This window comes from Xiphophorus couchianus, chromosome 7, assembly GCF_001444195.1.
Source record: "Xiphophorus couchianus chromosome 7, X_couchianus-1.0, whole genome shotgun sequence".
In the NCBI taxonomy this organism is placed as follows: Eukaryota; Metazoa; Chordata; class Actinopteri; order Cyprinodontiformes; family Poeciliidae; genus Xiphophorus; species Xiphophorus couchianus.
This window is the reverse complement of record NC_040234.1, coordinates 21,547,047-21,575,042: the sequence shown is the minus strand read 5'-3', so window position 1 is coordinate 21,575,042 and position 27,996 is coordinate 21,547,047. Positions and strand designations below refer to the sequence as shown.

The window sequence follows — 27,996 nt, the reverse complement described above, 5'->3', positions numbered from 1 at the left end:
TATTTAGAATTTTGACAGAATTCTATTTTTTTTTAGTATTTTGACTCAAATCTAGAATTTCTGATATTTCTTTCTAAGAATTCTGACTTTTTTCTCAAAATTTTGAATCTAATCTCAGCATTTTGATGTTTTTTTGAATTCTAAGTTTAATCTCAAAATTCAGACTAAACATCTAGAAATTCAGATTCTCTTTTTTCTCAAAATATTCACTTTTTTTTCCTCAGAATTTTTTTAAATTTAGAATTCTGATTTTAATCCCAGAATTTTGACTTTAATCTCAAAATAGGTAATAAACATTTGTAAAAAATAAATTTCTTGAATCGGACATGTTCCTCTTGAATTAGCTTTGCTTCGCTGTTTGCATTTGCCTCCACAACTGTGCTTATCTGTGTAAAAGTTAGAATTCTGAAACTGAAGTCAGGATTATGATATCAGAAATATGAGATTAAAATCAGACTTTTTGCGTTTTTTCTGGCACTAATTGTTCTCCATAAAGTGTGACTTTGAATCTAGTAGCTTTAATTCCATAATCATGACTTTAAATTATGAAATATGTTGCCCTTTTCTGTAAAATGACAAACCTTCCATATACATCTGCTTATATAACTAAATATTTTTGTTTGATTTTAGTTTATATAAGAGTACAGAGGTTTCATGACTGCCCAATGTTTTTTTTTTGTCCTAATTGCCGCAAAGATGAAAGTCAGCCATTTTCGCGCCGTTGTGCTGAGATGTATCATTAGATAGCAACTTTAGTACTCAGCTGACTTTATTGCCGGTTTCATATTTTATTTGACATTTTTTAGCAAACAGGTCAGATTATTTTAAATATTAACAGTGTATTCTGTTAAGTATGACAGTCACTACGAGACTTAATCAACACGTAAAGTGAGCAACTTTGAATGTAATGTTTTAGTCTTGTTAGCATTGTTAGCTTGTCTTAATTACGGAGCTATTGATGTTGCGTTGCTAGCTTCCTTTCAACGTCGTCAAAACTCGTTTAGCTTGAATTTGATCAACTTGTTTAAATACAGTAAGGTTATCAGGAATGATAAAGGTGAGAAAAACAACCAACAATGCTAGGAAGTGCTCCTGGACACGCAAGTCTCATCATTTGAAGACTCCCCAGCGGCCTCGGCCCGTCAGAACCGTCATGACCCGCAGCCAGTGCACCTCCGCCGCGGGCTTCTTCAACGGACTCCCCGCTGAGGTGTTCCACATGATCCTGGATCAAATGTCCGGTGCGTGTAAAGCGCTGAACCCACAATACTAACACATCCGTTAGATTTATAATAGAAATGGCGTTAAATTATTAAAAGAATATCTCACATTTATGAATACGTTCCTGGAAAAGCAGCACGGACAGATATAGGCTACAAATGCGTTTAATTAAATATCAATATTGTTGAAAAATGTAATTTATGGTAGTAATTTAATTCATGGAGGACAGTAATTATACACACTTAATGAAAATATTCACCTGATTAATATTTGTGTTGATTTCTTTATGATTTTCTACTGTATGTAACTCAAAAAGAAAGATAACAGTATAATACACAAATCTAATTTTCATCCACTGTTAAATATTAAGTCACTGAAGTATTGTCTCTTAAAGCCCCAAGTTCAGTTATTCAAAAGTAATATATTTAATGCTAAAGTATTATGTTGTGGTGATACTGAATTAGTTTTTAAGGACCTAATTCAGTTGTAGTTTTATCAAAATATGCCAAAGTTTAGGCATCAAAATATGCCTAAACTTAGGCATATAGTTTTATCAAAATATATAGTTTTATCAACATATGCCTAAGTTTAGTATTTGTGCATTTTACAAGTTTTACTGGATATACTTAATGTCTTTGTTTCTGTTGTTATGATGTACAAAAAACTTGCTAAGCCTGGTGGTTTGGTGCTAGAGCAGTCATTCTTCCAGCAGCTCGTTATGTTTTAAGTTAAAAAATGTTTAAAGTTGACAGAAAATTTGAAAATATCACTTGATAATCATGTGTTATTGAAAGATGGGAAGAGTAACACCTGAACACCAACTATAAAGTCTTAAAAAATGCAAACATTTTAAAAAGAGTTAAATAAATAAGCAATGCTAAGCCTGGTGGAGGCACAAGTAAAGCCCGGTGGCCCGCCAGACCTATAATGCACTGGGGGAAACCATGATATAGCAGATTATTCTCCAGAATGATGTTTTAAAAGTCTTTTGGACTTGTAAAACGTAATTTACCAGTGTACATTTTATTAGTAACATTTGCTTCTTTTAAATGTAAAACAATATGATGTTTTTTTTTTTAAACTTGTGTGTGTTTCAGTGGTGGACATCAGCGTGTTCAGCATGGTTTCAAAGGAACTCACCAGTTGTGTTGTGAGCTACATCTCCACCCAGGCCTGGAGGAATAAAACCATCATCCAGAGCTTTCACAACCCCACATTGTTAGAACAAAGATCCACGCTGGAGCACTACAGACACCTGGGTAATTTACTCACTTCCCTTTGTAAGCTAAACTTATTTCTCTCTCTTTATATCTTCTGTTATTTTTTCAAGCCTTTTTTTCACATTTCAGGATTATTGTTCAAGAGGTGTACCCTTCTCCTACCCACAAAGGACAGGTTAAAGTTCATATTTAGCAAGTTTTCACAGGTAAGAATGAAAAGAGGAAAGAGGACATGGTGTAGTTGAATGTTCTGATTCATTATTAGTATTTTAAAATTATTTACAACCTTAATAAAATGCCTGGTTTGTGACAAATAATAAATTTAACGGCAAAATAACCTGGTTACATATTGTAAGTGCGCACATCCTTGAGTGAATAGTTTGTTGATACATTTTTTACTTCAGTTGCAGCATTTAGTCTTTTTCATTTAGCATTTTTTTTGAGGTGCCTCAGAACGTTTGACGCATTTGCTAGGAAGGTGAAAATGAAATTGGATCTCATTTTTCAACATCAACAGCAGTCTAAGTTTAAATCAAAAACAGCTAAATAATAGGTTTAAGTTTTTGGATGATCAAGGGTGAGAGATTTTCTCACCATCTGAGAGATTTGAAGATCATTTTTTAAGGTAGACTGAGTAAATATTTCCAAGTCAAGATGTGGGATGATGATACACTGAATGCTGAAATTTTATTTTTGCCAACAAGATTTGTTTTTTTTTTTTGGTTGAATTTTACAGAATAGTTAGAATGAAGGGATAAACGTTTTGAAATGCTTTAATTTATGTTGTTTTTTGTAACCTGACATTTTTGAAAAGGAACACAAGTGATAATTGCAAAATTTCAGATTTGTGCCATATAAAAAAGTATTTAATGCACTAAAAAATGTTTCACCTAGCTTGACCTGAAGAGACAGACTCTCAAAGATTGAGAACAACCAGACTGAAAAACAGTTTTTTCCCCCTGTGGGCTTTTTTTATTTTCTTCTCATGCTTTTTAATTATTTATTTAAGTCTGAAAGAATGTTTTGCTCTCCACTCTTAGCTTGCTGTATTTTTGTTTTAGTGTATTCAGAAGAGAGCAACATGTCAGTTGCAACTCTTTCTGTTGTTTCTGGCTTTCTGATTCTGTCCTTTCAGCCTAAATGTAATATAAACAAATAATTAGCATCTTATGTCGCTGATAAAATGATGTGGCATTTTAGATACCCTGCTTCATGTTGGAGCAGTGCTCTACACCAGACTGCACTGGTTTCTCCCGATACGGCGTCTTGCTCCAGGTGAGTGCCTCGTTTCTAAAAGCTGGGTATTCTGTGAAAAATGTAAATAAAAACATAAATTAATTAAAGGAGGTTACATTTGTGGAGACAGTCTGCTTGTTAAAGTGACGTGGTGCTACAGAAATGTTTTAATTTCACATATTTACCCATTTAATAAATAATCCATCTTTCATTTTTGTGCTGTGTCATAATACCTAAAATCAGATTCAGCAATTCAGACGATAATTTAATACAAACATGGGGTGATGTGGGTAATAATTGTGATTTTACACTGATTGCTTCACAGACCCTGATTGCAGGATGGGATGAGCTGGAGTGCCACAGAGTGTTCTGCTTTCTTTGTGAACAAACAAACCTCCTGCTTAAGACTGAAGCTTTACTCACCACAAAACCAGGTGCGTTCCCTTGAGTGTGTGGAAAATCTGCCAATAAGTGATCAGTTTTGTGTAATCAATGGAGAGGAACATTTAATTTTACCTATATTTAAAAATAATCATATGGTTCGTTAATGTGTATGGTTCACAAAAACGAAAGTTTATAGCTCTTTAAGAGGACGAACTTGATTATTATTCCATTATCTCAAAACAATAATTTTATTGTTTATTGCAGTAATTATTGGGACAATTGATCATTACAGGCCTAAGCACAGATAAGTATTTGGTCGTAATGTGGCAAAATCTGAAATTTCCTTTTTAAAAAAGCAGTAAATGTATTTGTTCTCAGGGCTGAAGCGCTACCAGGAGCTGCAGCTCCGTCTGTTTTGCCGTAAAGTTCTGCTGGACCCATGCCAGAACCAGCCAGATGGACAGTTCTGGTTGGTTCAGCTGCTGAAGCCGTGGCCGCTGGTCAGCCAAGCCCACCTACTGTTCATCCTGTTTGGACCTTTGCTGCATGAGGGTGAGGTCACGTTTAGACAGCAGAGCGACTAAAAGTGTTGGGGTGTCGACATTTTTAGGACATGTCAGACTCTTTCAGGCTGCTGAAATGATTAAATGCTGTAAAATAATTTATCCACACTATGAGAGATACTGAAATCTGCTGCCATGAATATAATAAGCACTAAAAAAAATTCAAATATTTCCTAATTACTAATGGCTTAGTAAAAGAAATAGAAGATAAAAATATCTCCTCTGCGACTTTTAACTCGAGACGCAAAATCCTGACCTGGGCAGATGTTACAGGCATGTTGTGGAAACGAGGAGAACGACCGTTAACGGGTGTGATCTGTGGGAGCTAATTTAACTCCGGTAGCTAGTGAGTTAACCCACAGAAGGAAGCGAGGAGAATCATTACGGATGAAGGTTGTCAGACCCAGGTAAATCTCCTCCTGTGAATCCACAGTTCTGCGTGAACTCTGCCACAGGCTGCAGCTGGATGGAGCGCTGACTCTTCCTGAGATAAACAATATAAAGTTAAAAGGAAATTTTGGTATTTTAAGGATGAAAATGACAATAATTCATATATGTAACACAAAAATAACAAAATCAGGCAAAAGAAAATTTTTCCAAATCAGTTTCTTTCAATAAAAGATCTTATGAAACTTGGATAAAAACTGCAGGTCTGTGTCTTTCTGTTTAAAGCATATTTGTTTTATTATGAAGTATTCCTAGAGTAAAATTTCTGGATTTTCTACGCACTGAATAAAAAATTACTCAAGTAAAAATAAAAAGTACAGCAAAAATAGTAGTAAAAATACTCCTAAAAGTATGTTTAAAAAAAAAAAGTTACTCAAGTAGATGTGATTGAGTGAATGTAACTAGTTACTACCCAACTCTGAATATATTTGGGTATTCTTTCTAATAGTTCTAATTGTTTGGAATTTTGCCACAAAATAATGAAACAGACTTAAGAAAGTACATCAGTTTCTTTAAGAGAGAAGAGTTGTGTTTTATAACAGCGATATTCAGAAAAAACACAATTTCACAATTGCGGTGTTTTAACTAATTAGGAAACACAATTATTGAAGTAAATGTAACTAGTAAATACTCACTGATTGTTAGATAATGCAGTTACATTGCAGAAGGTGAAAGTGTTCTGATGGTTTCTGTGGTGTGTGACGTTTATCCGGCCTGTCCTCCCTGCAGGTGTTCTGGGCTGGGAGGATCTGGTGGACCGGGGTCTGCCGCACAGCGCGCTGTGGGATCTGGCCAAGTGCATCCTGATGCTGTCGGGCACGCTGCAAGTCAAAGGCTGGAGCACCGACTCAGTGCTGTCAATCCTGGAGGAGCTCATTGGTATTTTACATCAGGATTTTATGGAAAATATTTTATTACTGATTTGAAATTAGACAGTATTTCAGGTAAGTGAAGGATTAGCTGGAAAACGGTGATGTGTTTGATTTGCAGTCATCCCCCAGCCGTGGTACTTGGAGAACGTGGCCCGCCTGCTGGTTCTGTGCGGCAGCAGCCTCTGCTACACCTTCCTGGCCAGCAAGGCCCTCAATGGACGACTGGACGAGATCTCCAGGGTCATCATTCATATCATCCTGGTGAGACCACAGATTTATCTGGAGATGAACTCGGCCTTCAGAGGAGAACTAGGACTGAACAAACACTCGTCATCCGTTTTGTTTGGGACACCTTGCTACGCTCTTTTTGTTGTCGGAAGCGTCTGTCCTCTGGCAATGACAGGACAATGTCAGCCACATTATTTCCACCTACTGGATATTTTCTCTTTTTGTAAATCTGAGAAAATGTATGTGAAAATTTAATATTTTTTTTTTGTACAGATTTTAAAATATTCAGACCTGCCAATCTGGAAGCAACAATAGTGCTTATTTTTGGTGTCTTAATTTTAGTGTAAATTTTCCTAACTTATCTTTTTGTGACAAAGCAACTAAAGTCAAACAGAATAAACAAATCATAACACAAAACATCTTTTTTGTGTGTCAAAAAGAAAATAATTAAATTCTCTGGTAACGTGAACAAACAGTAACAAATTTTGTTTTGAGACCATTTTCAAGTAATATATTGATCATTGGATAATAATGCAAGGTTGGTCTGTCAAAGACAAATAACCTTTAACTTAACATGAACTGTAAGACATTTTAAATATCCTCAATAAAACACAACCACAAAATATATATATATATATATACACATATATATATTTACATACATATATAAAAATCAAGATAAAAATGTCTAGACATTTAAAAAATATAAATATGTAATTCATATAAATTTTTTATATAAAAATTGATGTAAAACTAACCCACACACAACCAAAACCCTTAATAAAATATATTTTGACGTTTGTAAACAAAAATAATAAAATATTATTCTTTAAAATGGAAATAATTGAGCTCATTTTATTTATCCTGCGAATTAATTGATTGCTTATTGCGGCAGGCTTGCATGTGTTGGTAAGCAGGCGCTAATCGCTCCGTCTCCTGCTGTGTTTGTTCCTCTCCTGGTTCAGGTGTGCGAGAAGGACGGCTACCACATGAGCTGGGCGGTGAAGCTGGTTCAGCAGATCTGCAAGGTGTTCAGCACGGCGCCGGAGAGGTTCACCTTCATCCAGCACCTGGAGAACATGTTCTCTGAAGTCACGAGAGAGTTCTACGAGTCCTCTGTGGCAGGTGGGTTAAAGCAGCTTAAACAGGAATATATTTCCTACTAAAATATATACTGGGAATGTTATATATTCCTATACCTATATAGTTATATATAGAAATAGAAGATAAAAATATCTGATTAAATGATTAATTCCTATATGTATATTGGAATATATAGTAGGAATATTGCACCCTTTACACCATTGTTCCAAGTCCAGATTTAGGATTAGTATTCAGAAATTTACTCAATATTTACAAAAATAAAATGAGAAAAGGTAAAGGAATTGTTTTTAGACCCTGCTCAAGTGAGAGAGAGTGTGTGTGTTTCTTTGTAATGCCTTGTGGGGGGGACCTTTTTCCTGACACATACTACGTAGTGGGGACCGAAGCCTGGTCCCCACAAGAGGAAACTCTGTTTTTGGGTCAGGGGTCAGATTTAGGACTAAGGTGTGAATTGGTTAGGGTTAGGGTTAGGATAGGAGTAAGGTTTAGTCTGTAGAAATGAATGGAAGTCAATGGAAAGTCCCCACAAAGATAGCCACGTATGTGTGTGTGTGTGAGTGTTCAGACAGATGACATTTAGCATCACCTCCTCTTTTGCATTATCTCAGTGGAAAGCCATTACATAAGAGCTTAATTTGTCTTTGACTGGATCCAGCCTTTCTTTTCTGCTTCACTCATGCTAATTCCTAATGGTATAATTGGACAGCCACATTGAAATGGATTTATTCATGTGAATAAGTCAGCCATCTTTAAGCAGAGAAAGCTGATAATAGGGAAAAGTCAGAAAATAAGGGAGATCTAGTCTGCATTTACCAGTAAAAAGAAAATAAAGCAGGTTGTTGTAAACTTGAACTTCTACTGACTTTGCTTACAGATTTTTAAAACATATTTTCTTTTCATTTCTTATGGTTCTATATGGTTGTAGATGCAGTAACTTTGCCCCAGAAAAAAGCTCCAACACGTCCTAAAAGCATTTAAAAATGTCAACAACAATTCTCTGTCTCCAGGGAACAACTTTGAAGACAGAGAGACTTTCCAGACCTTTTGCATCCTCCTGGACTCCAGCGCTCGCTTTCACACTAAACTGCTCCACATGTTCCTTAAATAAGAAGGATTTATAGAAGGCAAAATATGGAAACAAATGTCAATAATGAAGGGGGTCGTCTAATTAAAAGAACTGCACAAACAAAACCGAACCACTTCATGCTGTTTAAATGCTTTTGTTAAACAGTTTTGTTATTTATTCAGCTATTAGTGTGTTGAAATTTTACAATGCAGTTCATAAGCTCTGTTGGATGTGTTATTATATGAGTATTTAATATTTATTTGTTAGCGTAAAAACTTTTTTGCATTGTATTTATTTAATTTATCCAGTAAATTAACATGATAAACATGAACATGTGATTTAATAAAATTGTATTTTCTAATATTTCTTGTCAGCTTGTTTTAATTTATAAAAAAAAACACTGCATACACTGAGCAAATAAGCTTTTTTTTAAAAAAAATTTCCAAGTAGTGCATCATTTGACTTTAACAGCATCTTCAGAAAACAAAAATAAAAAAATAGATAAAAACTGGAATAGATTAAAAAAGCTGCTTCACTGCATGTAGAAAATAACCCAGATTATGTATACATTCAGACTGCATGCACACTCTGTAGTGATGTATAAGGAGTTGATGAGAAGTGCTTCAAACAATCACTTGACTCAGATTGCAGCGTTCAGCTTTAAAGGGAAGTTGAGTCTTTAAAAGTGCAGCTCAGAGAAAATGTGCTTGACTATTTGACATTGAAGTTTAAGGTTTACGACATCAAGAGTGACGAACACCTGAAACACCGAGTCAGATCCAGTTTGCACGTCCCTGCGTCCCGATCACGCCTGGTCATTCATTTGTTCATTGTTTTGATATGATCTGCAGGAGAAAAGGGGAAAAATCCTTTAGAGTCTGGTTGAACTTCAGTCTAATGATCTACTGACGGCTTGGATTCACAAAGCTCTTGAAGGGAAACTAATATTTGTGGTGAGAATGGGATGTAAGACAGCAACAGCATTACTCAAGGAGAAATAAAAAAAACTAGGAACTTGTTTTATGTAAAGTTTGCATCTTTTGGCAAAAAAGTGCATTTATGTTCAGCATCCTCATCTGTACATTGTTGAACAACCTGCTGCAAATGTTTTGGACTTTATGTTTCTGTAGCTTATATTATAGAAAGTCTTGTTACACATTTTAAGTTAAATTTAAGGCTGGAAATGAGGTTCTTCCAACCAGGGTTGGGTAGTAACACTAGTTACATTTACTCAATTATATTTACTTGAGTAACTTTTTTTTTTTAAACCCAAACCTTTAGAGGTATTTTTACTATGCTGTATTTTTTACTTTTACTTGAGTAATTTTTTTTATGAAGTATCGCTACTCTTACTTGAGTAACATTTCTGGATTCTCTATCCACTGGATTAAGAACAGGAATGTTTTAGCCAAAAATTCACCAGACACAGACACACACCTGCAGTTATTTTTTAAAGTTTGATATTAAAAGAAACTGATTTGGAAAATTGTTCTTTTGCCTGATTCTGCTATTGTTCTGTTAATCTGTTATTGTTTCTTATTGTTTGTTATTTTTGTCCATAAAATACCAAAATTTCCCCATTTGAGGTCCATCGGATGGACCAAAATGATGTAATTTTTAAATATAAATTATTGATAATTGGATTAGTAATTCAGTAGTTGAGTTACTAATTGATTAGACTTTTTAACAAATTAAGATCATGAATTTTCTCAAAGTGTTTAATAATGCATAGATAAAACCAATTATCAAACTGTTAACAACTGTGTGTGCATTCGATAACTGCTTTTTAAAACTAAACAAAACTTTTCACAGGATTTTCTGATTGTTTTTGAATTTTACAATTAAAATCACTGATTTTGTGATGCTAATTTTTAAACAATTGCAACAAATTTCACGTATAACGGTGAATGTGACTTGTGTTACTCGCCGTACCGACTATAACTTGACATCAAGGAAAGCTGAGACAGCGCTGTACAGTAGTAGAAGTAAGAAATACTGCCACCTGCAGGCGGGAGTTGGCATTCTCTTAAGCTCAATGTTTTTGACTATTTTTACTGAAAAACCAAAAAGTGGAATTTCCGCGATTGTGGAATTGCAAAAAAAAAAAAAAGAAAAAAAGTGGAAGAACTGATTGATGTAATCTGGCCGTAAACGGATACAAACTGCTTTAGTTTTATTTATAAAATTACATTTAAGCGCACAGCTACTATGTATTCACTCAATACCATGGGTTTAATGACTACTTCTCTGAGTTTATATGTTCCACAAAAGGCATGCCGGTTCAGATGGATGGCCATACCTTGGAGCAGCTGTTGGGTTTGTTTATTGTTTTCCATGATGCAGTTTGTTCATTAACTTTCTCTATGTTGTTCTGCCTTCACAGAGCACAGCAACATACCCCAATTATATTAAATTAACCAATTACACACAGGACTCTGTTTATGAATTAAGAGACTTTAAATGGACACTAAAATGCAGAGCAACTGAGTAAATAGGGCTGAACACAAATGCATGCAACATTTAGTAAAAACAGAAAAAAAACAAACCCACAAAACATTTTCACAAATACGTTTCTACTTACACAAATGTGCACATCTTTGTCTCACATAAAATCCCCCCAAAATATATTGAAGTTTGTAGTATTAATTTGGTTACTGTGATTGCTTTTACAGCTGCATATACAATAGAGCAAAAGTTTTTGTGTTAAATAGTTAAAGTGGACTCAAACTACCTAACACGGACAAAGACACCTACAGAAATGTACATCACTCCACATTGACAAGCTTTAGCTCTTGGGTACTTACTGTGCAATTTGATCTATGAGTTTAAGAGAAACAAAATCACAACAAAAAGAACAACTTATTGCCAGTTAGTTAAAGGGATAAATGATAGACAGACTGTTCTGGCATTTCAGTTCTGAAACCCATTTTCTCCATTATCCCTGTATGATGATAAAAAGGGAAAATTACCTTGCAGCCAGTCCAGCCCTTCCTGCAGACCTTCTCCTTTGATAGCATTGCTGGCACTGAAAAACAAAATGTGTAGCGGTTAAGTCGTTTATGGAGCATTCCCTTTCTCCAGCCTTTTTTTTCTTGGACCCTGACTGTCTAAAGCTGTCCAGCTCTTAATCTATTCGGCCTCCACCTGTCTAATGAGTAAACAAGGAGGAGGAAAACACATGTATGCAAGTGAGCCAAGCTGCTGAATAACTCCATGTGGCTCAGTCTCTCTGCCATGTTTAACCATGACTGAAGCAAAATTGGAAAGTCTGTCCCTGATTATGAACAGCAAGTAAACATGCTTTACTCTCTGAGTTTATGGTGAGTGGGTTGGCTGCTTTCTCCTCCTTGTACAATAAAATTAACAACATAGCAGCTTTTCTACTGATGACTCATCAAGGTGAAAGCAGAGTAATTGATACTTTACCAGATGTGCCAGGGTTTGTCTTTGATGTTCTCCAAACACAACATTTGCGAGACCTTGACTGAAGACAGAGCGTCCCGCAGGTCTGTCTTGTTGGCGAAGAAGAGTACCGGGATTTTTTTGTTGCAGATATCTGGGAAGACAGATGAGGATAAGACACTAATTCCTCAATCACATCATTGTGCATCTGTAGCCTAAGGTAAATGACCCTCCAGCAATACCTTTGAATCAAATTTGAGAGAGCAATGAAGCAATTTGATTGCTATCTACCTACTTTATGTCATCTTACACTATGCATATGCTCTGTCATGCTGATGAAAATTGATAACTGTTTGAAAGCATCAGGGCAGATTTTGAAAATTACTTTTTTCATCCCCAAATGGTCAGTTGAGGCTTAAAAATAGAAAAGAAATTAAACAAAATACAAATGTTGCAATAAAAGTCAGGTCCTCTATCCTGACACAGTGAGACACTGTGAATTTCAAAGACTTGATGCAAATGTAGACAAACTACAAAACAGAAGCAACACAAAGATTTCATAAAATGTACATTTTTCCAATGTTACATTTGCATTTTTAATGAGATGAGAACCAGCATCACAGCACTCAATAAAGATTTTTAATAATTAAAGTTGGAAATCAAAATTCCAAGTCTGACTTGATCACAAACCCTATAAAATAATTGAAAGCAAAAATAAATGTAGTTAATTTTTGTAACAGTGCAAAAATACACCTCAAAAGACAAGCTTGGATTAAATACATGTAAGCTTTTAGTTGTAAAAGTTCATGTAGTGGCCATATTGGATACCTCTTAGACTAAAACGTCTCTATAATTATAAATTAGGTAAAAAAATAAAATAAAAAAAATATATACATATATATTTATAATACCTTCATGGCTGAGGAAATTATCGAGCTCCTCCTTTGCCACAACCATTCTCAGTTTATCGCTGCTGTCAATGACGAATATGATTGCGTTGCTTTCTCTATTAAAAATAATCAATCACCAATATAATAATTGAAAACTTGCATGTAGAATATGCACACATTGTCTATTTTTGTGCCCTACTTGTAATAATGCTCCCATAGGCTTCTGTATCTGCTTTGGCCTGACATGTCAAAGACTGTGAAGGACAGGCTGCATGCAGAAAGAAAAACACAATGAGTGACATAACATCAGCCAGATTCTGATACTGAAATGTTTTTGCGTTTTACCTTGAACTCTTGAACTTTTCAATGTTGAAGCCAATTGTCGGGACTATTTCTTGAGCCGCTGTCTACATGCACACACATTTGCACACGCGCACAGACACATGCGAACACACAAATAAAGACAAGTAATAGCAAAAGTATGTCAACTATGAAACAAAGGGAGGTATGACGTGGGCTTTACCTGACTAACATGTTTCCACTCTTCTGACAATGGACCTAAATGATTTGGATGCTGAAAACGAATGATTGCAAAGAAATAATAATAATAATAATATAATAATAATAATAATAATAATAGGCATCCAAATGTATACTTTAATGGATTTTAAGATAATTTATCAGCTAAGTAATTGTGTTTATTCTCAAGACGAGGCTGAAGAAAGAAAACGGCAGTTAGAATAACATTTCAAAACTTACGTTAGATGGTTTGAGCTGGTTGATGATTGTCGTTTTGCCGCTGTTGTCCAGACCCAAACACAAAACGTTGACTTCTTTCTTCCTTAGGCCAAGCCAGCCTGACAGTTTGTCAAGCAGCCCCATTTCACTCGGCTTGATGCAACACCATTTAGATTTTCAACACATTACCCCATAGATGGCCCGATTCGATCAGGACGTGTTTGCAGATTTTCTCTAAAGCGAATGTTAATGATAAAACTTAGGCTCCACCGCTCTCGCTGTGAATAGATGAGATGCTGCCTGGCCATCGCCAGCTTGTGGCAGGTAATCCTATTACGGTGAATTAAATCCAGTGAACCACCCGGTGGCCTGCTCGTGGAGTGTGGAGCTCTGCAGGCCCCCAATCCTGATGCATTTGATTTATTACACTGTAACACTCTGAAGGATCCCCCTTTAGGCTGCTGGGGCCTGTTATAGAAACATGGCACCTAACAGAAGAAGATGCAGCTCTTTTCTTTCCTGCAACCACTGACTCACATATTGATTAAAATAATTACTCATTTTGGGACAATCATTGGTCTGACATGTTACATTTTTGACCCATTTTTTTCACAGCAGCAAATATGAAACTTTTCCATAGGATGTTTGAAACATGCATGTCCAACAGCTTCAAATACTTGTGATGCTACATAAACTTTATAATAGAAGGAAAGATGAGACAAAATGAAGAGTGGACCTTAAAAATTAAACTAAGTAACAATAACTTGTAAAAAATAATAGAACCTCTGTAACCTTTTCACATTTTGTCAAGTTACAACCACAAACTTTGATTTAGGTTTTTGGGGATTTTATGTGAGAACACACAAAATAAAGCGTAATTATGAGGTGGAAGGAAAAATAAACATGGTTTTCAATTGATTCACAGATAAAAACCTAAAATGCGTACATATTCAGGCTTCCTGCTTCTTTGACAACCTGAAACATGTTGTTGGAGAACTTTCTTCAGCAGGGAAACTGGAAAGTTAATGCAAAGATTAATGGAGCAAAAATATAAGAAAATTATATAAGAAAAACTTTTAGAAAATGCAAAAGACTTGCGAAATGGTTGAGATCAATACATTTTAACGTGGTGATAAGTAGTGATAATCACAGATGATCAGACTGAGGTTGGGTCGCTTAAAATGAATAACTTCATTAGATGTGAAAAGTTGGTAAAGACACGCCGATAAAAAAAATTACAAACATAATAAATATTTATCAGTTTTCTTCCACTTCACATTACTTTATGTTGGTCTTCCACATAAAATTATGACACTTCTGTCTGTGGTCATAATGTGACAAAATTTCCTTGGTTTTGGTTTAAGCGCAATATACTCACTGAAAAATTTATTGAAACATGGCTTTCCATCTTCTAAGCCAACTTTGACAAAATATTTGTCACCCTCTCTCCTGGAAATATATCAAAATCCCATGAGCAGTCAGCCACCAGAACCGTTCATCTTTATTTGCAAATAAATATCCGCTTTAACTGCCTCTTACAGTGTGCAAGATCTACAACATCTCTTTGGAAATGATAGAAAAATAAAATACAAGAATTATAATAAGTATACTTGTACTTTGTACAAAAGAACGTTCTAACATTGCTCAGCAGTAGAACATGCTAAACAAACAGCATCTGATAACCTCAGAATTCATGTAGAGGGGTGGGTGTTTGTGAGCGTGTGTGTGTGTTGGCGTGGATGTGTGTGTGTGTGCATAACCGACCTCGCTGTGACCCAAAAGGCACACATCTCCAGATCCAGTTGGGTTTAATCTGTGAGTTATAAAAGCTGCAGATAATTATTTTCATACGACTCAAAAAAAACCCAAAAACAAAACAAAAAACTAGGTCCTGTGACTGCACTAAAACTTGTGAACTTCTATAAAGTGTTTCTGGCTTGCATGGCTAACAGACTGTAAGGCATTCCGTGTGTGTTTGTGTGTTTCTGCTCATGTTAAAATGACACAAGATGAAATATAATGCTGCTGCTTATGTTGCGTGCCTCTCTTTCTTCTTGGCCAAAACAGTCGTAATATTAGTTGTTCTCTGCCAACATATCTATTCCCACTTCATATCGAACTAAGCTTACTGCCACAATTGCTACAATCTTCACATGACCACAAAGTATGCACAAGCAGTTGTTAAAATCTACCAGAAATTGTCTGTTTCCTCTATCTTCACAAGCCGAGTTAGTTGTAGAAATCAAATCAAACGTGAAGAATTTTGCAGGCTTTTGGCTGTGTTTGAGTGTGTGTGTAGAGGCAAAACGACATGATGAGACAGGAAGAACCGGGTGAGTCCTTGTTAGCTCTCCAGATAAAGAAAAACAACTAGAAATACCTAAATTCTGTGAATATTCATATAGTAAGACAGTGGAGTTTGTGGAGTTTTTCAGGCAATGTTTAACATTCACAATCAAAAGCGAAACAAAGCCAAGTAAAGTTAATCACACGACTGTGTCTACACTGGTTACTAAAAACCGTCAGACCTGCAGGGTGATTTTTCTGCAAGACATTAGGAACCGGTGGAAATCTGTCATTTCATGATTCATCTCCCCACAGAGATGCTGAGGTGACTGCATAATACTGTATTGCTGATTTAGATTAAAAAAAAAAAAATCTTTTAAATAAATAAAACATTTAAATAAGTTCCAGATTTACTAGGGCTTTCACATACACGACTGCACATATATTGATATTAGGTTATAATAATAATTAACTGTCTATACACTTTTAAACATTCAGTAAATCTCTATAACGTACTTTTCACTTCTTCCTTCAAGTATTAGTGTACCAGATTCTCTGGACATCAGGTAACTAAAACAATCCAAATAAACCTTTATATTAAATAATAAAACTCTAAACTAAAAAATACTGAGGTTATTTCTCTTTTCAAAGGACAAAAACAGATAGATTGCACACCCGATAGCAGCTACATGAGCAAGAAAAAGAAAACAAAGTCCAAAGATTCGGTAGATTACATTTGCAAATCTACATTTCTAGTATTGTTGCTCCACACACAAAAAGTACGGCTGTTGCAACAAGGCATTACATTCCCCTAAGTGAGGGCCTGGGCCAGTCTGTGGAGTCAATCAGGCCGAAGTAGTCTGGCAGAACCAGGCGTACGAAATGATGGGGTGTTCAGTACAAAAAAAGTCCAAAGGGAAGAGTAGGAGACCAGGAAGAATTATGCTGGAATAGTTCTTTCAATGACGCCCTGCATGAGATGAGGACTTGACACTCAGGCACAGGCTGTAGACCGTCCCTCAGCTGGGTTAGACTTCACTTCCTCCTGTCTCGACTACCTGTCCGTCCCAGTCTGCAACAAAAATGGGCGCCCTCATACATGGAAGCCCTTCTCCTGTTCGTGCAGTAGTTGAAACTGAAGGGTCTGTATGCTGCTGATGATCCGCCTCTGGTGGCCGATCAACTCCACTCCAGTACGCCTCACATCTCTAGGCCAAGACGGGAAACACAGACGGAAGAAACAAACAGAGAAACACTTCAACTATGACGGCATGTTTGTTTTGATTTATCTACAGCAGTTATCTCAAACTTTTTCAGGCTGGGGACCATTTAACTCATCTAACAAACACTCACGGACCACCTAAAACAACATCTTGATATATACAACTGGAGATTAAATTATCAGTCTCTTAATGGACTTGTTTTCTTTGTTCAACCTAATGAGAACCATATTCTCTGTACTCGGGGCGTTTTGAGTTACTTACAGATTCTGAATGATCTTTCCAATCATATTTTAACACATGGAATTAAAAATAATAAGTTGTACTACCATGTTTTGTGAGTATTGATAATATTTTAGGGTTATTTGTAATTAGAAGCACAATACAGGAAAAATAGACTTGAGTTGCTTTGGCAGAAACAAAAATTCTCTTCTGCACCATTAAATATAAAAATTATCCACCCATTGTTTTCAATTGTATTTATATGTTGTATTTAATTAATTTAGTCATTTTTAATTAAATAACAATAACAATAGCTGCTGACATGTGAGCAGAGAATCACAAGCAAGCAAAGTACTAATCGAGGTAGTCGAATCACTCGAGGAATCGTTTCAGCCCTACTTTCCAGACACCAAAATTCATTAACTCATGGCCAAAAAACACACTGACTTTTTTTTTAAAGCTGAGACAAAAATGGAAGTACAAAAACATACAGAATGTAAATTTCACATAATAGATCGTCTTTAATTGTTAATCTTACACTTGGTAGCCATACTCTTTATTAGTCATTTAATTGCTCTGAGTTTTATTGAGGATTATCAGAGTTTAATATCCAAGTCATTTTTTTTTCTTCCACAGATAAATTACTTTGTGTGGGTTTGTGCCACAAAATCCCAATAAAAAAGTTCATGTTTGTTGTTTTAAGGTGACAAATTTAAAAGATCTCAAGGGAAATCAACAATAAATCAACAATTTGGCAAGGCAAAATAAACCCCTCTCAACAAGAGATTGCACAGTAAACCCAATACAGGTTTATTCATTTACACAGAGCAAACGTAGTCAGGATATCCCCATCTGTGCTTTTGATTTTATGCTTTTCTTCCTGTCATTAGGTAATGATTTTTTTTAAAGCACTTTGACTCACTCAATACTCATCCTCGCCACAGAATCCAATGTGTTGAAGCCTGCTGCCATAAAATTGCTTTTGTACTGACTCATCTTTATAGAATCCAGCCAGTCGCCAACAGAGATGAACATTGGGTAATCCATGTCCTCCGCCGGGGATTCTGGTAGACTGATATGAGGGGGAAAAAAAACAGAAGATTAGTTAATGTTAGATCATGCATGAATTCAGACCACAGATAGGAGAATGTGAAAACCAGCAGAAACGACACAAAGCTTTCTACCTGAAACCACAAATCCCCCCTCAGATTTTGCCCAGAGGGGAAAGTACTTTCAGAGATAGAAAAACCTTCCCTGAACATATCCTTTTAAAGCAAGCTGATTTCCTTTTAATGTTTCATCAGGACATCTGCGGCACTGTACCTCTGGAGGTCCTCTACCAGCGGCAGCAGGCTGCTGGGGTTACGAATTAGTTTGTCCAGGAAGGAGACGATATCCACGAATTTCGGTCGATGATTCCTCTCTTTCTGCCAGCAGTGTAGCATCAGCTGGTGCAGGGCCACAGGGCAGCCCATCGGTGCCGGCAGCCGATAGCCCTCTTCAATGGACAGAATCACCTGGAGAAATAATTGGGTGTGATAAAAGGGTTAATGTGAGAAAAGGCCACTTTGTAAGAATCGACTTAGCTAAAGAAATCGATATGTTAGGTTGAAAAGTTGGAGTTCTCTCAGAGGGAGGTTTTTGTTTGCCTTCTTTACTCAGCTCATGTTCTGGAGAACAGATTCTTCTGCTGTTTCACTCTTTCTACGAGGCCCAAGGACACTGCTTTCTATCTACTAATTATTTAGAGCATTTATGTTCAGTTGAATCTTTAACATAGCACTGATAAAGTATCCGAAATTAACCATTACTTATCAAGAAATCAGTCGGAGACATTCATTCTTTACCTATCAAGGTTAAATCTTAAGAGGAATAAATTAAGAGATTTTTTAATTTTCTTCTACATGAAGACTTATTTATGATCAATCAAGCAAATAAAACACATTATATTAATTATTTCACAGTTTCCTTTCCATTCTCACTGCTCCAAACAAAGAGAAAATAGTTTTCTGAATAAGAAATTACCCCTAAAAGGAGAACCAGAGAGCCAAACATCAGCTGGAAGAAAACATTGGGAAGAAAAGGCAGCTTATTTTCTGGAACCAATCATGTTCTGTCACTTTCATCTTTCTGTCTCTTGACTGGATGGATTGTCAGCCTTTTGACTCCAGCAGGAGTTCTGTTTGACCCGGGGTCACATTGAGAAAAAAGCCAGGCAGTTGTGCTATCTAACCCAGGTCTTTGATCGTTCCTTTCTTTGAATTTTGAACAAAAATAATAACAGGATACAAAAGAAACTCGTTGGTCAAGGTGAAGTTGGTCTTAGATAAGGATAAAAGCAACAGAATTTTCTTTATTTCACTTTCAATATATGTACTTTTTACTTTTCTTTAAGTAAAATTGTGTGAAGTAAGACACATAAAAGAAAGAGGGAAGGATCAAATAAGTTTATACTTCTGCCTAACTCCTTTTCAGACAGTTATCTAATCATAATCATGTGAATGTAAATGTTTTCAATAAATAACTAAACCAAACTAAGTGTCCATGAATATCCAGAACACTCTGATATATTCTGAAAGTAGGGCTGCAGCAAGAGATTATTTTTCTAATTGATTAATCTATCTATTACACTGACAATTAGTCGATTAATATCATATAAAAATAGCACATGCCACAGATTTTTCACTTAACCAGTTCAGCTTATTATATATAATATTAGAAATATTAAAAGATTCAAATAGACAAACAATTTAATTACTATAGCATATAAGAAAATAAAGATTTTATTGACTAAAAAGCAACAACACAGCATTCCTTTAGTAAATCTGAACTGTGTGAAGTCAACATTGTGCCAATTCAGGAGTTTTGGCCAAAATCTATTTATAGACAAAGGTGTTTCTATCTTAAATGCAAAATGCATATACCTTTTGTACAGTTTTGGCTGAATTACTGCTCTGAATATTTAGTTCTTTCAGCAATTGACATTTTTTTTATTCTATACACTGCTGTTAACAATTAATTGATTACTAAACACATAAAACAACCACTTTTACTAATAACAGACAGCAAAGTCTTAAAAAAACATTTTGATTTGTTTTTTATGGTTACAATCAACAAAGAGATGCAAAAGCATTTAAGGAAACATTTAAAAGTGTGTGAAAGATGTCTTTCCAGATTTATATAGGTGATTATATTTTTATTGTCCCTCTTTTTGATGCTGTTCTCAAACTGCTCCATCAATCAATTCCCACGTGTCCTTCTCAGTGTAAATCCTTGTATTATCACAGAAGATAACATGCTGTAACCTCCATATGTCATCTCTCAGATTCTCTACAAGGCAGTCGACTATCTGCATGTATCTTTCAGCGGTGCAGCGATAAGTGGCTGACCAGGAGGAGATAGCGTTCGGCTAGTTTTGTGCCTTGGCTGGCCTTTTTGCCTTGGAAAGCACTTCTAAGCAATTCCCAAACAGCACAAATCCCTCCCAAACCCTGGGATCTCATGTGTGCGTATGCAGGGCATTTTCGTATAGATGCGCATGAGTCTGTGTGTAAAGGGTCAAAGGGATTAGGTTGGAGCTTTCACACTCAGCGGAGAGAAGGATGAATCTGTCTCCACCGTGGTCCCTTCAATCCCTGACCGCAGCCTGGGGATCAGTGGGTTTCTCAGCCACACTGATCCGCAGCTTTAAACTGGACTCTCTGAAGTCCTCGGAATCTCTGACCTCTACTGAACTTCCATTCTCTCTTCGTCATCTTTTTCTATCCTTTTGGATGTATTTCTGCTCCTAAACTCCCGCCTCTTAGAGGTAGGTTTTTGATGTAAGCCAGCTGCTGCAGAGTAGCGTAAAGGGCAACAATCTTTATTTCTAAAAAAGAAAAACAAAGTCCTCATTTGAGCAATACGTGCTCACAGAGGTTGACAACAAGACGTAATATCTTGAACAGGTTTTATGGATTCCTCGTACACTGCTTTAACACAAAGTAAGGATTATTAAACTTTAAACTCTAGTTACTTAAAGGTGACCTATTATGCTTCTTTGAACAGCTTAGGATAGGTGTGTGGGCCATACAAAATGTGTTCATTACATTTTTCATGCACAAAATCCTTAGATTAATAGATTTTAGTCCAAGTTCTGCCTATTTTGAGCTCCTTCCTCTTGTCACTTTAATCCAAATAAGCTGCTCCAATCACGCCCTCCCAACTCAAAGTTTACACTGACAGAACCTCCTACACAACCAACAACAATAAAACAAATGGTTTCTCAATGGTAAGTTCACAACAAAACACTTGTTCTTTCAAGCAGCCATTGGTAAAAATCAGGTAGCTACCAAACTAAAGTTCTGCTTGGGTTGCTAGGTAACGGTCAGGGCTGGCTGGGGTTGCTAGGTAACGGTCAGGGCTGGCTGGGGTTGCTAGGTAACGGTGCAGTGCCTATTGAATGTGACTTAACAGTAAGGAGGTTTTTGAAATGGTTCAATTTCCAGTTGCCAAAAAAACACTAACCTATTGCCAAAAAGTGTCCGTGTGTTTTATTTAAATGCTTAGGTTGTTTTTAGAAGCAGTTGAGACCCAAATGGAAACACAAAAATGCTTGTTTAATATTTGATCTCAAAAATTAATCCATAAAAACAATGTAAACTGTTTCTTATAAAATTTTTGACACTTCTTCAGTAACATGAATGGAGCGTAATACTCACATCCTGGTTGGACATCTCCCAGTATGGCCGCTCTCCGTAGGACATCACCTCCCACATGACTATGCCGTAACTCCACGCATCACTGGCCGAGGAAAACTTTCTGTATGCAATGGCCTCTGGAGCCGTCCATCGGATCGGGATCTTACCTCCCTTTAGATAAAACCATAAGACAAAGTAGCATAAGTTGAGTTGCTGATCATTTAATAATAACCACTTATAAATAGGGGTGTGCCACACCAATCCCTGGGGTCTAAATATTTGGCATTTTTAATCAGGATTGATCCGATACCTGTTGCTGGTGTATTTTGCATGTCAGGCATTAATCAATTTTAAGTAGCCAATTTTTCACAAGCACAGACTATAGATTACAGTTTTGGCTCTTTTTTCAATTTTACCCAACAAACGTGATCTTTCCAAGATCAATTTCATCAATTTCATAATTTCAAAGTGAAAGTGAAACTGTACAAGGCAAAACTTCTCATTTTTGACATTCAAAACAAAGTGCTTTGTGAAAAGGTTTTGTCCAAACCTGAATATCTACAGCTGTATACAATTTGTTGAGTTGAATTATCAACAAGTCATATCCAAATAGAATGCAAACATGCTAATGTTAGCCTAAAAAAATCAGCAAATTGCTTGAGCTAATCAATAACTTTTTCTTCTTTTTGTGTGGTTTTCATGACAAGTAGGGTCCATGTTAATATACAAAAGTATGATATTTCCCCTCAGGTCTGATTTTAAGAGTTTGTTTCATTTTGTTGTAAAAAAACAAAAAAACCTTTTTGACAATGGCACAAGTTTTTGCTTTAGACAATGTCTCTTTAGCAGTTTTATTTGCAGCGTAAATATTCACATAATTAGTACTTTTACTAAAAGTCTCCAAAAAGATGCCACAAACCAAAATGTACTAAAGTATGTAGATATTATTGCTACTTTGACTTTGTCACTTCAATGAATAATGATTTCCACCGCACTTTTTGTTTCAAATTCTACAGCCAAATATTCAATTTAAATCTTCAAAGCATCTCAGGTTTCCCAATTTTCGTTTATATTTAGAATCTTTGTGAAAGGAATCCAACAAAAAGGATTATGTGACCAAAGCTCAGGGTTTAAACTTTAGTTTGAGAAGGATTTGAAATCCCACTTTAACGTATAGTCTCATTAAACAAATAGGCCTCAAACCGCAAAGGTTTACAAGATCCTAAATGGTTCTTTGGTAGCTGTGAGTCATTTTAATGTTATTGCCTGCAGTAAAGTGCTCACTTCTGAAGAGCATTTATAGCAAAATATTTCTTATGACATTTTATTTCCGAATCACTAGATATATTCTTTTTAAACCTTCACTTCAAAAGGTTGTTTCCACACCGGTGTGCACACCTAACTGTAGGATTCATGTTATTATTCCAAAGTGAAAAGGCCTAAGCACAAAGGCTGAAAATTGAAAACTGAAACCTTTGAAATGGACCACATCCTGCGAGTTTTTAAAGCACACTCGGGCACAAATCAGGCCATTTAAAAAACACTAAACCAATCACTTTTGACACTGTTGTCCAAAAAAGCTCCATATTCTGAAGATTTTGCTGTGGCATGAGATTTTATCCTGTCTTTACCTTCGCCTTTCATTTCCCCTCTGGAGTTTAACCACTGACTTGTGGAACAGAGAGTTCAACTCTGAGCCATAAACACACCATTTCCTTCACACAAAAACCTCAATACAAACCAGGAGATGGGAGTCAACACCAAGCTCTGGGACATATATAAAACACACTTTTCAGCAAAAGAGTCCTGGAAACCAACTTTTAAAGAATATGTAAGTAAATGCCAAGGTGTGATCGTCTTGTAGTGAAGGACACATCACTTTGCTTATTCTAACATTTGTTCTTCAGTGGAATCATCATTTGGCTGCGTTCACACTGTAGACTTAAATGACCCAATTCCAAAATTTTGTCAAATCGGATTTTTTTGCCGGGGCCGATCACACTGCCACACATATGCGACCTGTATGTGTTCTTCAGTCTGAACTGGCAAAGGACCTGAAAGTGTCCCGCATGCGCAGTCGAGGGTGCAATAGCATCAGCGTTCTCAGTGTTCTGCCAACCGTCATAAAAAGAAGAAGTGCTCAGTGTTTGTTGAAGTAAACATGGAGGCTAACGGTGGAGCATTTGAAGTTGTTGTCCGACTGGAGCAGCATATTAACAACTTAATCCTCATTATAGTCCGTTGTAGTTGTTATATGTCCTGCTAGCGCATATCAGGGCGCAGAATAGTGAGATTTTTCCAGTATCAGTGACGTTCAGTTCGGATGAATGTGATCTGAACGTTAGGTCGCATTTGAATTGGATACCGGTCAGATATGAGTCCAACCTGTGCTGTTCAGACTGTCATGAAAAGATCAGATACAGTTCGCATTACGTAAAAAAAAAAAATCAGAATTGAGTCACTTCAGTCTGCAGTGTGAACGCAGCCTTACTACATATGCCATCAAATTATGTCATATACAAAGCTAGTAAAACTGGTCATACTACTTATGAAATGGTAAGAAGCTTTTCTGATTAAAAATACATTACATATCTATTTTCAAGTTCTTATACTTGTCAACTTTGAAAGGTAAATCCAGCTAAATAATGAGATTCTGAAATAAGGGAAAACAAAATATATGCACATTGCATTTAGAGGATTATCTCTAGCTTACGGTGAAATCTGTTTTAGTTGGATTAAAAGAGAAGTTATATCCCTGGAATAACCTGAAGACGAGACTAATATCCTCATTCATGATGTGAGTTGCTGTAATATGCAAACGTCTCATCGTCATTTCTGTGTCTGGAGTCAGGAGTACCGTAGTGGTGTACGCAGCCTCTGGGTCGTCCTCCAGCACTCGGGACAGGCCGAAGTCTGACACTTTGCACACCAGATTGCTGTTGACCAGGATGTTTCTGGCTGCCAGGTCTCTGTGAACGTAGCCCATGTCTGACAGATACTTCATGCCCGAGGCGATGCCACGCAGCATGCCGACCAGCTGGATGACTGTGAAGTGACCGTCATGTTGCTGCCACACAAAACGGGAAACATTGAGAATTAAAAGGGACAGAGATGCTGCTGGAACTATTAACATTTGGTTATGTTACAAGAGCAAACTTCAATGGACTTTATTGGGATTTTAAGTAACGGTGCACAACGCTGAAGTGGAAGAAAACAGAATACTTTTAAGGGTTTTTTTCACAAATAAAATTGTAGTATGCATTTGTCGTTTGTTTATGTTTCTACCATGTTTGCGTATTTGGAAGCATTTTGACACATTCTCCTTTGCAAAAAGGGTCGTAAGATTGAATGTAAACAATCAATGAGTAGCACTTCTTAATTAAATTTATATCTTGACACTGGCTGGGTTTTATTTAACTGATTTTCATTGAAAAATCCAGTTTTTTAGTAAAAACTGGATTTTTTATTTAAAAAAAAAGTCAGACCTCTTCACTGATTTTATCCCCCTGTGCTCTGATAAAAGAGGCTCCATTTAATATATTCAATGTGTCTGAATAAAAATCCACATCTCACTGCTTAGATTTCTAATTGTACCAAATTTTTAAAATTATGTAGCAATTTTCTTCCACTTCAAAATTCTGCAGAGAAATTCTAGCAAGATACATAAAAGCTTGTGTTAGCATCATGACAAAATGTAGAACAAACGTGTGCATGAACAATTTTTCAATGGGATTTTTTACACCAACAAAATATGTTGGAAGAAAGAAAGTGGGTTGTTCAGAATTATGTTAGCAATAAAATGACATGACAATATGCTCCAGCAAATATGCTCCATTATTCATAAGTCATAAAAGTATCTGCATCCAAGGTATAACCATGATGCTGGCACAACGATAGGCCCACGGCACTAAAATATATTTATGGTTAAGGCCATGCTCATGAGGACATAATCATAACGGTGTAATATGTTGAACACTCACTCTAAGAAACGAGTCCAGCGATCCATTTTCCATGTACTCCACAACGATCATCACAGGCCTGCCTGCAAACACACAAGAACAACACACATCATTTTCATCCAAATAAATAGATTTTTTAAACTTACTCTGCTATTAACTAAGGATGGAGTGGTGAGCAACAAACTATGTCAAAACACAAATAAGACTTACAAGTAAATCTCAACACTGATCTAGTTTTAGCATTCATGTAGGAGACCCAGTAGGTTTTAACATTCATGGACTAATATCCCACTGGAAAATACAGCACTCAAGAAAATATTGTTTAAATCTGAGTGAGACATGGGGGTAGATTGGTACCATCAAGCAAACATGGTTTTTCTTTTAAAATATTCAGCAAGCAACATGAGACCTGATCAATATTTAGTCCATGTGTGAAGAGCAAAGGTTAGCTGATTTAAACAGAGGATCCCAGTGGTGTGAGTTACTAGAAGGAAACTGTCAAAATTGGTTTGCTGATAAGGCGACACTAACCCATAAGAAAATAGAAACAACAGTTTGTTTCTGAGGCAGAGGTGGGCAGAGTACGCAAAAATTGCACTCGAGTAAAAGTAAAAAGGAGCCAGAAATTATTGAAGTAAGAGTCAAAAGGTATTTGGTAAAAAGTTTATTGAAGTACTGAGTAACTGATCAAATTATCAATCATTTAATATTTAAAAATTATATCATCAGATGGATCAAAATATAAAGTTAAGTGGAAAATTTGGTATCTTTAGGACAAAGTGACAATAATTCATGAAAGCAATAAAAAATAATAATATCAAGCAAAAAATTGTTTTTGTCCAAATCAGTTTCTTTCAATATAAAACTGATGAAACTTTAACAAAAGCTGCAGGTGTGTTTCTGTGTCTGGTGAAGTTTTGGTTAAAACATGTTTGTTTTTCATTCAGTGAATGTAAGAATAGCGATACTTCATAATAAAATTACTCAAGTAAAAGTAAAAGGTACAGCGTAGTAAAAATACTCCTAAAAGTAAATGTGATTGACTAACTAGGAACTACCCAACTCTGCTCTGAAGTGATTGTCTAAACTCTTACATTTAAAGTATTTTTTTTCTTAAAAATACAAGAAAATATGGAATACTGAGATCTCAAAGCATGACCTAAAAAAGGTAAAACTTGATTGGTTGGTTTATAAAATAATGGAAAATGTGTTGAAAAAGCCTCTTTTTCAACATATTCTTTTACACAAGAAATAAAAAGTCTGAGTTAAAATGAAAAAGTTGATGTCAAGTTTTTCAGACCAAGAAGTAAGATTGTAAATCACTTACAATATTCATTTATCATTTGTGACTGTGTAATTCAGCAAATGCAAAAACGTAAAAATGACAAAGAAAGAGAGATGAAACATTAACACGGATATCGATACACTACGTAGGAAAACGCTAGTAAATATTTCTTGTGCTCGGGGATGAAAAACGGAGGAAATATCATATCAAATTAAGTCTCCCTAATGGTGAACACTGTACATAATACGTCAAAAATTATGACAATAAAATATCTGCGGTAATTTATGTGTTCAGTTGAAACTATTGTTAACAGATGGAGGCATTCTTAGAAGATGCTACTTTACATATTCAGTTTCCACAATAATGCATCCATAGCAATACGTTTAATCCAAAAATAAATAAAATTAAAGCTGCAAGCAGCCTCGGGCGGCCCTCGCAGCAAGCGCCGCTCCGGCCTATTGGCCACCGCGGGGGTTCCGGCCACCGCAGAAGCTCTCGCACGATTTCCAGAGCCGCAGCCCGCTCCCCACCGCAGAAGCTCTGCCGTAGTTTCCAGCACCGCCGCCCGCTAGCCGCCGCAGAAGCTGTCGCGCATTTTCCACTCCCGTCCACCGGGCCACACGCGTGAATGCGTTCCGCGGCGCTCCCCGACGACTGTCAAAAAATCTGGTACAGATTGGTCGATGCATCGAGGAGACACGGCCGATGTATTAACTTAGGGGGCGCAGTGGAGCCAAATTACATTTCAAACTCGTTGGGCTCTTTAGAGGTGAACAAAGGTCATACATATCCAGTTTGGCGCCCATCGGATGATCTATGTGTGAATTAGAGCCAAACGTATGAATATGGCGAGGGACTGATATTCGCCATTTGGCCACGCCCACCCGGTTCAGCCAGAAGCGAGCATTGACAGAGCTCATCATCCGAATCATCTTGATTAGGTCAAGAGAGCCATAAACGTAGCTTTCCAAGGA

General features: G+C 36.3%; 3 protein-coding genes across 3 annotated transcripts in view; 1 reads left to right on the top strand and 2 right to left on the bottom strand.

Annotated features, from left to right (window-relative positions):
* Positions 1-345: 345 nt before the first annotated feature.
* On the top strand, positions 346-8,640 carry LOC114147844 (F-box only protein 47). The gene is made up of 10 exons (XM_028022531.1): positions 346-1,241; positions 2,319-2,480; positions 2,571-2,647; positions 3,642-3,716; positions 4,003-4,111; positions 4,440-4,613; positions 5,801-5,950; positions 6,062-6,204; positions 7,137-7,296; positions 8,283-8,640. Exons 1-10 carry the CDS (start codon positions 1,049-1,051, stop codon positions 8,381-8,383), a joined length of 1,344 nt encoding a protein of 447 aa, XP_027878332.1. The 5' UTR covers positions 346-1,048; the 3' UTR covers positions 8,384-8,640.
* A 108-nt stretch (positions 8,641-8,748) lies between these two features.
* On the bottom strand, positions 8,749-13,858 carry LOC114147855 (ADP-ribosylation factor-like protein 6). The gene is made up of 8 exons (XM_028022552.1): positions 13,393-13,858; positions 13,157-13,207; positions 12,979-13,040; positions 12,833-12,901; positions 12,655-12,749; positions 11,768-11,897; positions 11,311-11,366; positions 8,749-9,186 (listed from the first exon to the last, which is right to left on the bottom strand). The coding sequence occupies exons 1-8, from the start codon at positions 13,513-13,515 to the stop codon at positions 9,161-9,163; spliced, it is 612 nt and encodes a 203-aa protein (XP_027878353.1). The 5' UTR covers positions 13,516-13,858; the 3' UTR covers positions 8,749-9,160.
* A 984-nt stretch (positions 13,859-14,842) lies between these two features.
* The window catches only part of LOC114147836 (ephrin type-A receptor 6), a 188,103-nt gene continuing 174,949 nt past the window's right edge, over positions 14,843-27,996 (bottom strand). Inside the window, exons 12-17 of the mRNA XM_028022512.1 lie at positions 25,759-25,820; positions 24,636-24,845; positions 21,800-21,949; positions 18,423-18,616; positions 18,022-18,171; positions 14,843-16,865 (exon numbers count right to left, since the gene is read on the bottom strand). Of these exons, the coding sequence (XP_027878313.1) occupies positions 16,751-16,865; positions 18,022-18,171; positions 18,423-18,616; positions 21,800-21,949; positions 24,636-24,845; positions 25,759-25,820 (881 nt within the window). The 3' untranslated portion in view covers positions 14,843-16,750. The remainder of the gene's footprint in view (positions 16,866-18,021; positions 18,172-18,422; positions 18,617-21,799; positions 21,950-24,635; positions 24,846-25,758; positions 25,821-27,996) is intronic.

What these genes read in the sequence shown, in the direction of transcription:
- LOC114147844 (XM_028022531.1), top strand. Translation starts at nt 1,049, where the DNA reads ATGATAAAGGTGAGAAAAACAACCAACAATGCTAGGAAGTGCTCCTGG. An exon ending in GATCCTGGATCAAATGTCCG is followed by an intron (nt 1,242 to 2,318) that starts GTGCGTGTAAAG and finishes TGTGTGTTTCAG; the next exon opens with TGGTGGACATCAGCGTGTTC. An exon ending in GGAGCACTACAGACACCTGG is followed by an intron (nt 2,481 to 2,570) that starts GTAATTTACTCA and finishes TTCACATTTCAG; the next exon opens with GATTATTGTTCAAGAGGTGT.
- LOC114147855 (XM_028022552.1), bottom strand. Translation starts at nt 13,515, where the DNA reads ATGGGGCTGCTTGACAAACTGTCAGGCTGGCTTGGCCTAAGGAAGAAA. An exon ending in ACCAGCTCAAACCATCTAAC is followed by an intron (nt 13,208 to 13,392) that starts GTAAGTTTTGAA and finishes ATTCGTTTTCAG; the next exon opens with CATCCAAATCATTTAGGTCC. An exon ending in AGGGCTGGACTGGCTGCAAG is followed by an intron (nt 9,187 to 11,310) that starts GTAATTTTCCCT and finishes TTTCTCCTGCAG; the next exon opens with ATCATATCAAAACAATGAAC.